Source organism: Salmo trutta, chromosome 15, assembly GCF_901001165.1.
Source record: "Salmo trutta chromosome 15, fSalTru1.1, whole genome shotgun sequence".
Classification (NCBI taxonomy): domain Eukaryota; kingdom Metazoa; phylum Chordata; class Actinopteri; order Salmoniformes; family Salmonidae; genus Salmo; species Salmo trutta.
The window spans coordinates 59,120,561-59,133,106 of record NC_042971.1 but is presented as its reverse complement, the minus strand read 5'-3'; the positions used below and the strand labels follow the sequence as shown (position 1 = coordinate 59,133,106).

General features: G+C 44.2%; 1 protein-coding gene across 1 annotated transcript in view; it reads right to left on the bottom strand.

Annotated features, from left to right (window-relative positions):
• Window positions 1–8,528: 8,528 nt before the first annotated feature.
• zbtb7c (zinc finger and BTB domain containing 7C) overlaps window positions 8,529–12,546 on the bottom strand; it is a 28,839-nt gene continuing 24,821 nt past the window's right edge. The window contains 3 exon segments of the mRNA XM_029692341.1: window positions 8,529–9,659; window positions 10,245–11,428; window positions 11,430–11,598. Coding sequence (XP_029548201.1) covers window positions 8,900–9,659; window positions 10,245–11,428; window positions 11,430–11,570 — 2,085 coding nt within the window. The 5' untranslated portion in view covers window positions 11,571–11,598 and the 3' untranslated portion in view covers window positions 8,529–8,899.

Sequence of the window (12,546 nt, the reverse complement as noted above, 5' to 3'; positions counted from 1 at the left end):
TATCTACCTCAAAAATGCCAGAATCCCTGCACATTGTAAACTTCAAACCTGAATAAAGCTACCTCTGCTATTCTCTTTTTATTTAATTTGTTTTGTATTAGTTACACTATTTTTGATATTGAATACTACAATGTTGGGTAGGGCTTGCAAGTTAAGCATTTCACTGTACCCGGCATTGTAACAAATAAACCTTGAAACGTATACCTATGTTATTATTGGATTATATACAGCACCATGAGTTGTGGTCTTTTTTGGAACTGCACTAGTAACATGTAGTATCATTAATGTTATCTACAGTGCCTTTGGAAGTAGTCAGACCCCCTTCCCTTTTTCCACATCTTGTTATGTTACAGCCTTGTTCTAAAATTGATTAAATGAAAAATTTTATTTTTCATTAATCTACACACAATACTCCATAATGACCAAGCAAAAACAGGTTTTTAGAAGGTTTTTGATAATTTATATAACATTTAAAACAGAAATACCTTATTTACATTCAAACCCTTTGCTATGAGACTCGAAATTGAGCTCAGGTGCTTCCTGTTTCCATTGATCATCCTTGAGATGTTTCTACAACTTGATTGGAGTCCACCTGTGGTGGATTGATTGATTCAATTGATTGGACTTCATTTGGAAAGGCACACACCTGTCTATATAAGGTCCCACAGTTGACAGTGCATGTCAGAACAAAAGCTATGGAATTGTTGGTAGGGTACCAAAACATTTCTGCAGCATTGAAGGTCCCCAAGAACACAGTGGCCTCCATCATTCTTAAATGGAAGAAGTTTGTAACCACTAAGACTCTTCCTAGAGCTTGCTGCCCAGCCAAACAGAGCAACTGTGGGAGAAGGCCTTGGTCAGGGAGGTGACCAAGAACCCGATGGTCACTCTGACAGAGCTCCAGAGTTCCCCTGTGGAGATGGGAGAACCTTCCAGAAGGACAACTATCTCTGCAGCACTCCACCAATCAGGCCTTTATGTAGAGTGGCCAGACAGAAGCTACTCCTCAGTAAAAGGCGCATGACAGCCCACTAGAAGTTTGTCAAAAGGCACCTAAAGGACTCTCAGACCATGAGAAATAAGATTCTCTGGTCTGATGAAGCCAAGATTGAACTCTTTGGGCTGAATGCCAAGCGCCACGTTCTGGAGGAACCTGGCACCATCCCTACGGTGAAGCATGTGTGTGACAGCATCATGCTGTGGGGAGGTTTTTCAGCGGCAGGCCTGGGAGACTAGTCGGATCGAGGGAAAGAGTGAAGCGAGCAAAGTAGAAAGAGACCCTTGATGAAATCCTGCTCTAGAGTGCTCAGGACCTCAGACTGGGTTAAGGTTCACCATCCAACAGGACAATGACCCAAAGCACACAGCCAAGCCAACGCAGGAGTGGCTTCAGGACAAGTCCTCTGAATGTCCTTGAGCGGCCCAGCCAGAGCCAGGACTTGAACCAGATCAAACATCCCCTGGAGAGACCTGAAAATAGCTGTCAAGCGACGCTCCCCATCCAACCTGACAGAACTTGAGAGGATCTGTAGAGAAGAATGGGAGAAACTCCCCAAATACAGATGTGCCAAGCTTGTAGCGTCATACCCAAGAAGAATCAAGGCTGTAATCGCTGCCAAATGTGCTTCAACAAAGTACTGGGTAAAGGGTCTTAAATACTTATGTAAATGTGATATTTCAGTTTCTTATCTTTAATACAATGAAAAAATTCTAAAAGCCTGTTTTTAAAACCTGTGTAGACTGATGAAAGAAAAATAACTATTTCATCAATTTTAGAATAAGGCTGTAACGTAACCAAAATGTGGAAAAATTCAGGGGTCTGAATACTTTCTGAATGCACTGTATCCTCAAAAACAACAGACAAGTTATTTGAACATTTTCAGAATTTGTTTCTATTTCAATGACGTCTGTCTTCCCCGTCAGGCTATGGTGTTGTTATGACTTTGTATGCTCCAAATGGCACCCTATTCTACCTAGTGCACTACATTGCAGTATGTGCATAGGGCTCTGGTCTCAAAGTACGTGCACTATATAGGGAATAGGGTTCCATTTGGAACACACGCTTCATGAAAGGAGAAGCTTGGTAGTTGCATACTTGCCTAAGGCTAAGTGTCTGGGCTGGTTACCCCTGGACAATAAAGATTAGTTATGAACGTTGTGAATGTGAACGGGATTATCGTATCATGTGTAGTAGGTTGGGGAATTTTGGGAAAGCTGTGTAATGTGGAAGTTACGTCTTTTCCTCCTTTTAGAGGGAAGACTTGGGGCTCTCAATCAAGGCAGATAGACAAACACCTGCTCTCAACTGAGAGTCCCAAACCCCAATTAACCCAAACATAGACATACACTCACTAGACTCTACATAGAAATACCTAAACATAAACCAACACACCCGGAATTTCTAAATCAACCACCCTTTAACAAAACACACCACCTGAACCACATAAAACAAAATACCCTCTGCCACGCCCTGACCAAACTACAAAACAATTAACCTTATACTGGCCCAGGACGTGACATATAGCTTCAAGACTAATTTTCTCACTGAAAATAGTAATACCAAGGATAAATATCTTAGACAAGCCCCAATGCAGACCCTCGTTTGCTCAAAAAACAACATCAACTGCAGCAACAAGTATGATGTGGTTTCTGTTCCCATAGGGTCAGCCTCACAGCAACATGTACCACTGCTATTCCTATAGTATCTGTTCAGTTTATCACACACAAACGTCTTCTCAGGTACCACATGATAAGATATAACATAATTACGTACATTTGGTTCCAACATTTTGTTTCTGTAAAGATGGGGTCGCCCGTCATATTTCTTGGGAAAATGAATGCCGGTGGTAATATTTTTGCAGCCAGAGTAAAGTAAACATCAATGTCTACCAAATTGAGAAACAGAAATAATTTAAGTTCTAAACAGTTTTATTCATGAAATGATTGTTATTCAATCAATACCATTTTTCTTTGCAAAACTTATTTGGGGTTTAGCAGAGTGGAGCTATGACGTAGCAGTGCTTGCTGTGCTTTGTATTCTCAACGGGGCGGCAGCGTAGCCTAGTGGTTTGAGAGTTGGCCCTAGTAACCGAAAGGTTGCTAAGATTGAATCCCTGAGCTGACAAAGTACAAATCTGTTGTTCTGAACAAGGCAGTTAACCCACTGTTCTAGGCTGTCATTGAAAATAAGAATTTGTTCTTAACTGACTTGCCTAGTTTAAATAAAGGTAAAATTAGAAGTGATACAGTATCTCACTCTGATGGGGCACAGCTGCACCACAGGGTGAGTCTGGTTTATAAATGGGTTTTAAAACTTTAGTATAGTCAATCACGCAGGTAGAGAGCAGTGGAGAGCTACAGATTGATGAAGTCTAGAAATTGGGGAGAGGAAATTACGTCTGTGTCTGTAAAAACACTACTTGCTTGTCCATTAGGAAGACAAGACCAGAGCGTGTACTGTAACTGATTGCCAAAAGCAGATGATTTAATTAACCAAATTTGTTGGTCACTTGTTGTGGGCTCCCGACTGGTGCAGAGGTCTAAGGCACTGCATCTCAGTGATAGAGGTGTCACTACAGACACCCTGATTTGATTCCAAACTATATCACAACCAACTATGATTAACAGTCCCATAGGGCACAATTGGCCCAGTGTCATCCGGGTTTGGCCGGTGTAGGCCGTCATTGTAATTAAGAATTCGTTCTTGACTGACTTGCCTAGTTAAAAAGCAATGAAAACACTTCACTGGAACTTTCTCAATTTGTATTTTTGTGATTCCTCATAGAAGTCCAAGATCTCTCCCCTCTGACCTTCTCCAATGAGTTTTGAGAAAAATGGGGTGAGGAGAGAAATGGGAGGAATGGAGGAAAGTTAGAAAGATATCAAGATAAATCTAATTCAGATGAAGATCTGATGTACGAACGTTAACTAAAGTGTTTACATGAAATGTGGTGATTTAAGAAACAGTTTGCAGTATTATAACGATTAGAGCAATCCGTTATTTACTGGCAAAATCTCATAGGGCCTTACCTAGGTCTAGATTCAATCAAATCAACCGTTAATCAGCGAGAGCCGAGCACCCGCATAGCTGATTTCTACACACCCGCATAGCGGATGTTCTACACCCGCATAGCTGATGTTCTAACAACCCGCATAGCTGATGTTCTACACCCGCATAGCTGATGTTTGGGCACCCGCATATCTGATGTTCTACACCCGCATAGCTGATGTTGGCACCCGCATGGCTGATTTTGGCACCCGCATAGCTGATGTTCTACACCACCGCATAGCTGATGTTGTTGTGGCACCCGCATAGTGATGTTGGCAAACCCGCAGAGTGATGTTCTACACCCACCAAAGCTAATGTTTGCACTCACATTGCTGTTTTTTTGCACCCCGCATAGCGGAGTTTAGCACCAGCATAGCTGATGTTTGTCATCCACATAGCTAATATTTTGCATTCACATTGCTGTTGTTTTAAACCTGCATAGCTGAAATTTTGCACCCGCATAGCTGATGTTTTGCATCCGCCATAGCTGATGATTTGGAGGTGTCAAACAGTAACTGCATTGGAGCTGTAAAATGAGCAGCCACTCCTGTTCAAAGGTCAGAATGAGGAAAGTGAAGGCTAAATAATTTAAAATCATTAAACAAAATAATGAGGGTTTCTATCATCCTAATGGAGGAGTAGATTACATCTATCATCCTAATGGAGGAGTAGATTACATCTATCATCCTGTAGATTACATCTATCATCCTAACGGAGGTGTAGATTACATCCATCATCCTGTAGATTACATCCATATCCTGTAGATTACATCTATCATCCTAACGGAGGAGTAGATTACATCTATCATCCTGTAGATTACATCTATATCTCCTGTAGATTACATCCATCATCCTGTAGATTACATCTATCATCCTAACGGAGGAGTAGATTACATCTATCATCCTGTAGATTACATCCATCATCCTGTAGATTACATCTATCATCCTAACGGAGGAGTAGATTACATCTATCATCCTAATGGAGGAGTAGATTACATCTATCATCCTGTAGATTACATCTATCATCCTAATGGAGGAGTAGATTACATCTATCATCCTAATGGAGGTGTAGTTACATCTATCATCCTAATGGAGGTGTAGATTACATCTATCATCCTAATGGAGGAGTAGATTACATCTATGATCCTACTGGAGGAGTAGATTACATCTATCATCCTAATGGAGGAGTAGATTACATCTATCATCCTGTAGATTACAATCTATCATCCTAAGGGAGGTGTAGATTACATCTATACATCCTAATGGAGGAGTAGATTACATCTATCATCCTAATGGAGGTGTAGATTACATCTATCATCCTGTAGATTACATCTATCATCCTAATGGAGGTGTAGATTACATCTATCATCCTGTAGATACATCTATCATCCTAATGGAGGAGTAGATTACATCTATCATCCTGTAGATTACATCTATCATCCTGTAGATTACATCTATCATCCTAATGGAGGTGTAGATTACATCTATCATCCTAATGGAGGAGTAGATTACATCTATCATCCTGTAGATTACATCTATCATCCTAATGGAGGAGTAGATTACATCTATCATCCTGTAGATACATCTATCATACCTAATGGAGGAGTAGATTTACATCTATCATCCTAATGGAGGTGTAGATTACATCTATCATCTGTAGATTACATCTATCATCCTAATGGAGGTGTAGATTAATCTATCATCCTGTAGATTACACTATCTCCTAATGGAGGAGTAGAGTACATCTATCATCTGTAGATTACATTATCATCCTGTAGATACATCTATCATCCTGTAGATTACATCTATCATCCTAATGGAGGAGTAGATTACATCTATCATCCTGTAGATTACATCTATCATCCTAATGGAGGAGTAGATTACATCTACCATCCTGTAGATTACATCTATCATCCTAATGGAGGAGTAGATTACATCTATCATCCTAATGGAGGAGTAGATTACATCTATCATCCTGTAGATTACATCTATCATCCTAATGGAGGAGTAGATTACATCTATCATCCTAATGGAGGAGTAGATTACATCTATCATCCTGTAGATTACATCTATCATCCTAATGGAGGAGTAGATTACATCTATCATCCTGTAGATTACATCTATCATCCTAATGGAGGAGTAGATTACATCTATCATCCTAATGGAGGAGTAGATTACATCCATCATCCTGTAGATTACATCTATCATCCTAATGGAGGAGTAGATTACATCTATCATCCTGTAGATTACATCTATCATCCTAATGGAGGAGTAGATTAATCTATCATCCTACTGGAGGAGTAGATTTTACATCTATCATCCTGTAGATTACATCTATCATCCTAATGGAGGAGTAGATTACATCTATCATCCTAATGGAGGAGTAGATACATCCATCATCCTGTAGATTACATCTATCATCCTAATGGAGGAGTAGATTACATCTATCATCCTAATGGAGGAGTAGATTACATCCATCATCCTGTAGATTACATCTATCTTCCTAATGGAGGAGTAGATTACATCCATCATCCTGTAGATTACATCTATCTTCCTAATGGAGGTGTAGATTACATCTATCATCCTAATGAGGAGTAGATATTGTGTGGCTCAGTTGGTAGAGCATGGTGTTTGCAACGGCCACGGTTGTGGGTTCAATTCCCATGGGGGATCAGCACGGAATTTTTTTTATGAAACACACACACACACACCACACACACACACCACCACACACACACACACAGAGGAGTTAGATAATGAGACTCCTAGACCCACAGGAGTCCAACATTTAGTGTCTTTATAAAACAAATATAGCCAAGGCTCATTTAAATATGCATAAATAGCAAGAAAATAGTTTCCCATTTCATTTCAATTCAAACAATTCTGAATAGCAGTATTTATACATAAATCAGTTAAGAGCACTGTATGAACATAGATTAGAAACCTCTTTAAAGGTCTTAATGCTCCAATCAGGAGCAGGGCGTAGCTAAAGCAATAATTCAGTGTATATCAGTCTAACAAATTGTACACGTCTTGGTCTTTAGAAGAAACACAGATACCATATGTAACACAAGGCTTATGAAACATTTGTGAAATATCAAATGGCACATCTTTGGATGGGTTATCGATGATAAAAACAACAAGTAATAATACAACAATAATCAATATTAGTATGGTCAAAATCTTTAAAACATTTTGTATATATTTACAAAACCTGAGAACAAAGCAATACAAGGGTGAAAACAAGTTTTGGATCGAGATTTGTATTTATTTTTTAAGTCAAGTGAATCATTTTGTCCTGGTTTTGAATGTTCTTCGGTGGCTTACACTACCCTGCCCATTAGAACTGATATTGGTCTCCAACGTTGGATGGATTTGGAATCGATTTGTAGTTTATAAATAGCTTTGATGGCTGATATCGGTGTATTTCTTTGTAGACTGTGAATTTGGGAGACAACCTATTGCTATAATATTAAGTATACTATGAATGATGCTGTGAATTAGACATTTACATTGATTCTAGTGAATCAAAGATAAACAATTACAATCCAAAGATAAACAATTATGTCCTGAGAGTATTCTTTTGTGTGTGTGTACTTTTGCAACATACAAAATCCTTGTGATTTTGATTTGAGATGTCTAAAATCAACTGTTTTCCAGTAATTCCCCTATTTCTATACATTTATATTCCCAGACATCACTCCCTCAAACTCTCATCTCCTCAGCCTAATATCCTTGTATCTCTAAACAGCAGGTAGAACATCTATCAGGCAGAGAACTTTCTGTTCTGTATGGTCTTAGAAGTCTGAGATGAAGCATCAGTTAGTCTGAGATGAAGCATCAGTTATCTGTTGGAAGTGTCAGTTGGCCGGCTCTCTCTCTGTTCAGGTGTCAGTTGGCCCGGCTCTCTCTCTGTTCAGGTGTCAGTTGGCCGGCTCTCTCTCTGTTCAGGTGTCAGGTTGGCCCGGCTCTCTCTCTGTCAGGTGTCAGTTGGCCGTCTCTCTCTCTGTTCAGGTGTCAGTTGGCCCGGCTCTCTCTCTGTTCAGGTGTCAGTTGGCCGGCTCTCTCTCTGTTCAGGTGTCAGTTGGCCGGCTCTCTCTCTGTTCAGGGTGTCAGTTGGCCCGGCTCTCTCTCTGTTCAGGTGTCAGTTGGCCGGCTCTCTCTCTGTTCAGGTGTCAGTTGGCCAGCTCTCTCTCTGTTCAGGTGTCAGTTGGCGGCTCTCTCTCTGTTCAGGTGTCAGTTGGCCAGCTCTCTCTCTGTTCAGGTGTCAGTTGGCCCGGCTCCTCTCTCTGTTAGGTGTCAGTTGGCCAGGTCTCTCTCTGTTCAGGTGTCAGTTGGCCGGCTCTCTCTCTGTTCAGGTGTCAGTTGGCCGGCTCTCTCTCTGTTCAGGTGTCAGTTGGCCGGCTCTCTCTCTGTTCAGGTGTCAGTTGGCCAGCACTCTCTCTGTTCAGGTGTCAGTTGGCCCGGCTCTCTCTCTGTTCAGGTGTCAGTTGCCCGGCTCTCTCTCTGTTCTATCATCTTTAATCTGTGTCAGTTGGCCGGCTCTCTCTCTGTTCAGGTGTCAGTTGGCCGGCTCTCTCTCTGTTCAGGTGTCAGTTGGCCGGCTCTCTCTCTGTTTAGGTGTCAGTTGGCCAGCTCTCTCTCTGTTCAGGTGTCAGTTGGCCGGCACTCTCTGTTCAGGTGTCAGTTGGCCAGGCTCTCCCTCTGTTCAGGTGTCAGTTGGCCGGCTCTCTCTCTGTTCAGGTGTCAGTTGGCCGGCTCTCTCTCTGTTCAGGTGTCAGTTGGCCGGCTCTCTCTCTGTTCAGGTGTCAGTTGGCCGGCACTCTCTCTGTTCTATCATCTTTAATCTGTGTCAGTTGGTCGGCTCAGGGATGGGAGAGACGTGGTTCTCTAGTCTAATGGTCCAGGGGTCAGGGGTTGGGGTGTAAAATGGAGGGTGGGTAAGGACTTCCCCCCCAGGCCCCGCCAGGGCAAAGGTGAACATGCCCCTCTGTCTCTCCAGCTCCACTTTGTCAACCACATGCTTCCTGTCTGACTGGTGATGCCGAGCCTCCCTGGCCTCACGGCCCTCCCTGGCCTCACGGCCCTCCCTGGCCTCACGGCCCTCCCTGGCCTCACGGCCCTCCCTGGCCTCACGGCCTTCTCTGGCCTTCCTGCTCTCCCGGCTCTCTCTGCTGTCACTGTCCAAGTCCTCATAGCCCAGGCCCTTAGCACCCAGGGCCTGTCTCTCTCTCTCCCCTAGGCCCAGACCGTGACCTCTAACGCCTCTGTGGGAAGAGGGCAGGAGCCGGCAGCCGCCCTTGCCATCCTCGTGGTGATTGGCCGAGCTAGGAGGGCCCTGCAGGAAGTTGTTGGCTGAGCGCCAGGCGGCGGGCTTGCGGCCTCGTCGAGGGCGTGAGACGCGGCAGCTCTGCCTCTTGATGTGTCGGTGCAGGTGGTCTGAGCGTGTGAAGCTCTTGTAGCAGTGCTCACACTGGTAGGGCCGCACTCCTGTGTGGATTCGCAGGTGGTTCTTCAGGTCGTAGTTGTGGACAAACTTGGAGTTGCAGTGGAGGCAGACGTAGGGCCGCTCTCCTGTGTGCTTCCGCATGTGGATCTTCAGCTTGTCTTGCCTGAAAATAAAAAAAATAGAAGCTTATATTATTTATTTTAGTTCACTTTTATGTTACCAGGTTGTCCCATTGAGGTCAAATAACATATTTTTCAATGTGTTGTCCTTTCAACTGTATGTGTTCTGAAAGATGTATCAGAGATGAAAGCATTGTTGGTGGTTATACTCTGGGGTACGTATTAAATGGGCCAGGTGATACAATCATGCCAGAGCAGAGGCAGGAAGTGACTAGAAAGAAAGACAGGGGGTTTCCACTTTTTAGGTCTCTGATGATAATCAGATGAGAGGATAGAAATCAAACGCCTTAACCACAAAAACACTCCCTTACCGTAATACCATAATCTTTTGTCCAAAAAAACCCTCTCAATTTCACATGTTAATAATTGCTATCTTTTTTTTACATGTAGCATTTTGATTATTATCTTAGAATATGATCAGGCAACACTTTTACCTAATCACTTAGCCACTTATCCACAAACGTGGCATCACTAATGGATACTGTATGTGTCTGTACTGTGTTTATTGGTTTTATAATCTCCTTGCAGAAGATGGCAAAGACCTACAGTATCAAGAGTGTTTGTCATACCTGGTGAAGCGCACCTCACAGATGGTGCACATGTATGGTTTCTCTCCTGTGTGGGTCCTCATGTGTCTGGGTAATTTCCCTGCCCCCTGGATCACCTTGTTACAGATGGGACACTGCTGGGAAGCTTTGGGCTTCATCTTCCTCTCCTCCTCCATCTGCCAGGGAGGGAACAGCACCCCCAGGTGGCTTGATGCACTCAGGAAGCTCAGGTATGAGCGGAAGTCTTCCTCCTGCTTTATCTGACTCGGGTGGAGGTGAGGCCCCTCGGACTGTACCACCCCCACCCCCAGGCCGGAGGTCATTAAGTCTTTCAGGAAGTCACTGTGGAGCATGCTGGGAGGGACTTCCTCCTTGACAACCTCTCTCTTCACGGCCAGGTCTAAGGGTCGGTTGTCCAGTTGAGAAGGGTGGGAGGAACGGTGGAGGGTCGGGGTCTGGGTGTGGTGGCTGGGGTTGAGGTTGGGGTCTAGGACCTGCGGGGGGAATCCTGGGAACTCTGCAGCCCACATGGGAGGGTAGAAGCCAGGGAGCAGAGGGGAAAAGTTGTCCCTCCTGTCCAGGACTGATGGCAGTTTAGGGTACAGCCCTTCCTGTAGCAGAGACTCAATGGAAAAGTCCTTGAGGGCTCGGCTCTCCATGCGCTCATGCTCCGGGCTGGGTTTCTCACACTGAGAGTCTTTGTCTGTGCACTTCCTGTTCCTCTGCAGCTCGTACCGGTGCTGGTACTGAGAGGTACTGGGTGGACTGGGTGGTGCTCCTCTCTCCGACTCAGCCTGGTCCTGACTCTCTGACGACCTCGAAGACCACTCACTGGCGTTGTCCTCCTCATGAACCTCCTGCTCGTCCTTCCTCGACTCTTCTTCCTCCTCCTCCTCCTGTTCCTCTACCTCCTCCTCTTCGTCTTCCTCCTCATCTCCCTCTCCTCCTCCCTTGCCAGAGTCCATAATCTCCAGACAGACGGTGACGATGCAGGGGATCTCCAGCATCTGAGCCGCTCCGAGAATTTCTTTCACGTTGGACGCCGTCACCGTTAGCGTAGATGTGTAGGCAAACTCCAAGATGGCCGTCAGTGACTCAGGGGCCACGAAGTCTATCTCATACACCCCGTGCTGGTCCCTTCCGTCCGAGGACACGGTGAAGAGCTTCTTGAAATACTGGCTGCAGGCGGCGAGGACAGATCGGTGGGGTCTGATACTCCTGATCACGTACGATGAGCACCACGTCACAGAGCAACCCGGCGCGGCGCTGTTCGTTAAGGCAGCACAGGACATCACTGCTGTGGTTGGGGAACGGAATCCCGATCAGGTCATCTTCACTGTGGCCCATCCTCGACTCTCCTTCTCCTCTCTCTGATCTACAGAACAGAGAGACAGACATTAACTATTAGTTCTATGTAGGTAGACAAGTTCTGTTTAATCAGGCAAGATCCTGATTTATAGACAGGGACAAAACATCACATTTATTACACGTTTATAGTCCTCTTTACACCAACAGTTGTCCCAAAGTGCTTTACAGTAACCCTGCCTAGATAACAGTGTTTTACAATAACCATACCTAGATAACAAAGTGTTTACAGTAACCATGCCTAGATAAAAGTGTTTTACAGTAACAAGTGTAGTACCATGCCTAGATAACAGAGCTTTACAGTATCCCTGCCTAGATCCCAAAGAGCTTTACAGTAACCCTGCCTAGATCCCAAAGAGCTTTACAGTAACCCTGCCTAGATCCCAAAGAGCTTTACAGTAACCCTGCCTAGATCCCAGAGAGCTTTACAGTAACCATGCCTAAATCCCAAAGAGCTTTACAGTAACCCTGCCTAAATCCCAAAGAGCTTTACAGTAACCCTGCCTAAATCCCAAAGAGCTTTACAGTAACCCTGCCTAGATCCCAAAGAGCTTTACAGTAACCATGCCTAAATCCCAAAGAGCTTTACAGTAACCCTGCCTAGATCCCAAAGAGCTTTACAGTAACCCTGCCTAGATCCCAAAGAGCTTTACAGTAACCCTGCCTAGATCCCAGAGAGCTTTACAGTAACCCTGCCTAGATCCAAAGAGCTTTACAGTAACCCTGCCTAGATCCAAGAGAGCTTTACAGTAACCCTGCCTAGATCCCAAAGAGCTTTACAGTAACCCTGCCTAGATCCCAGAGAGCTTTACAGTAACCCTGCCTAGATCCCAGAGAGCTTTACAGTAACCCTGCCTAGATCCCAGAGAGCTTTACAGTAACCCTGCCTAGATCCCAGAGAGTTTTACAGTAACCCTGCCTAGATCCCAGAGAGCTTTACAGTAACCCTGCCTAGATC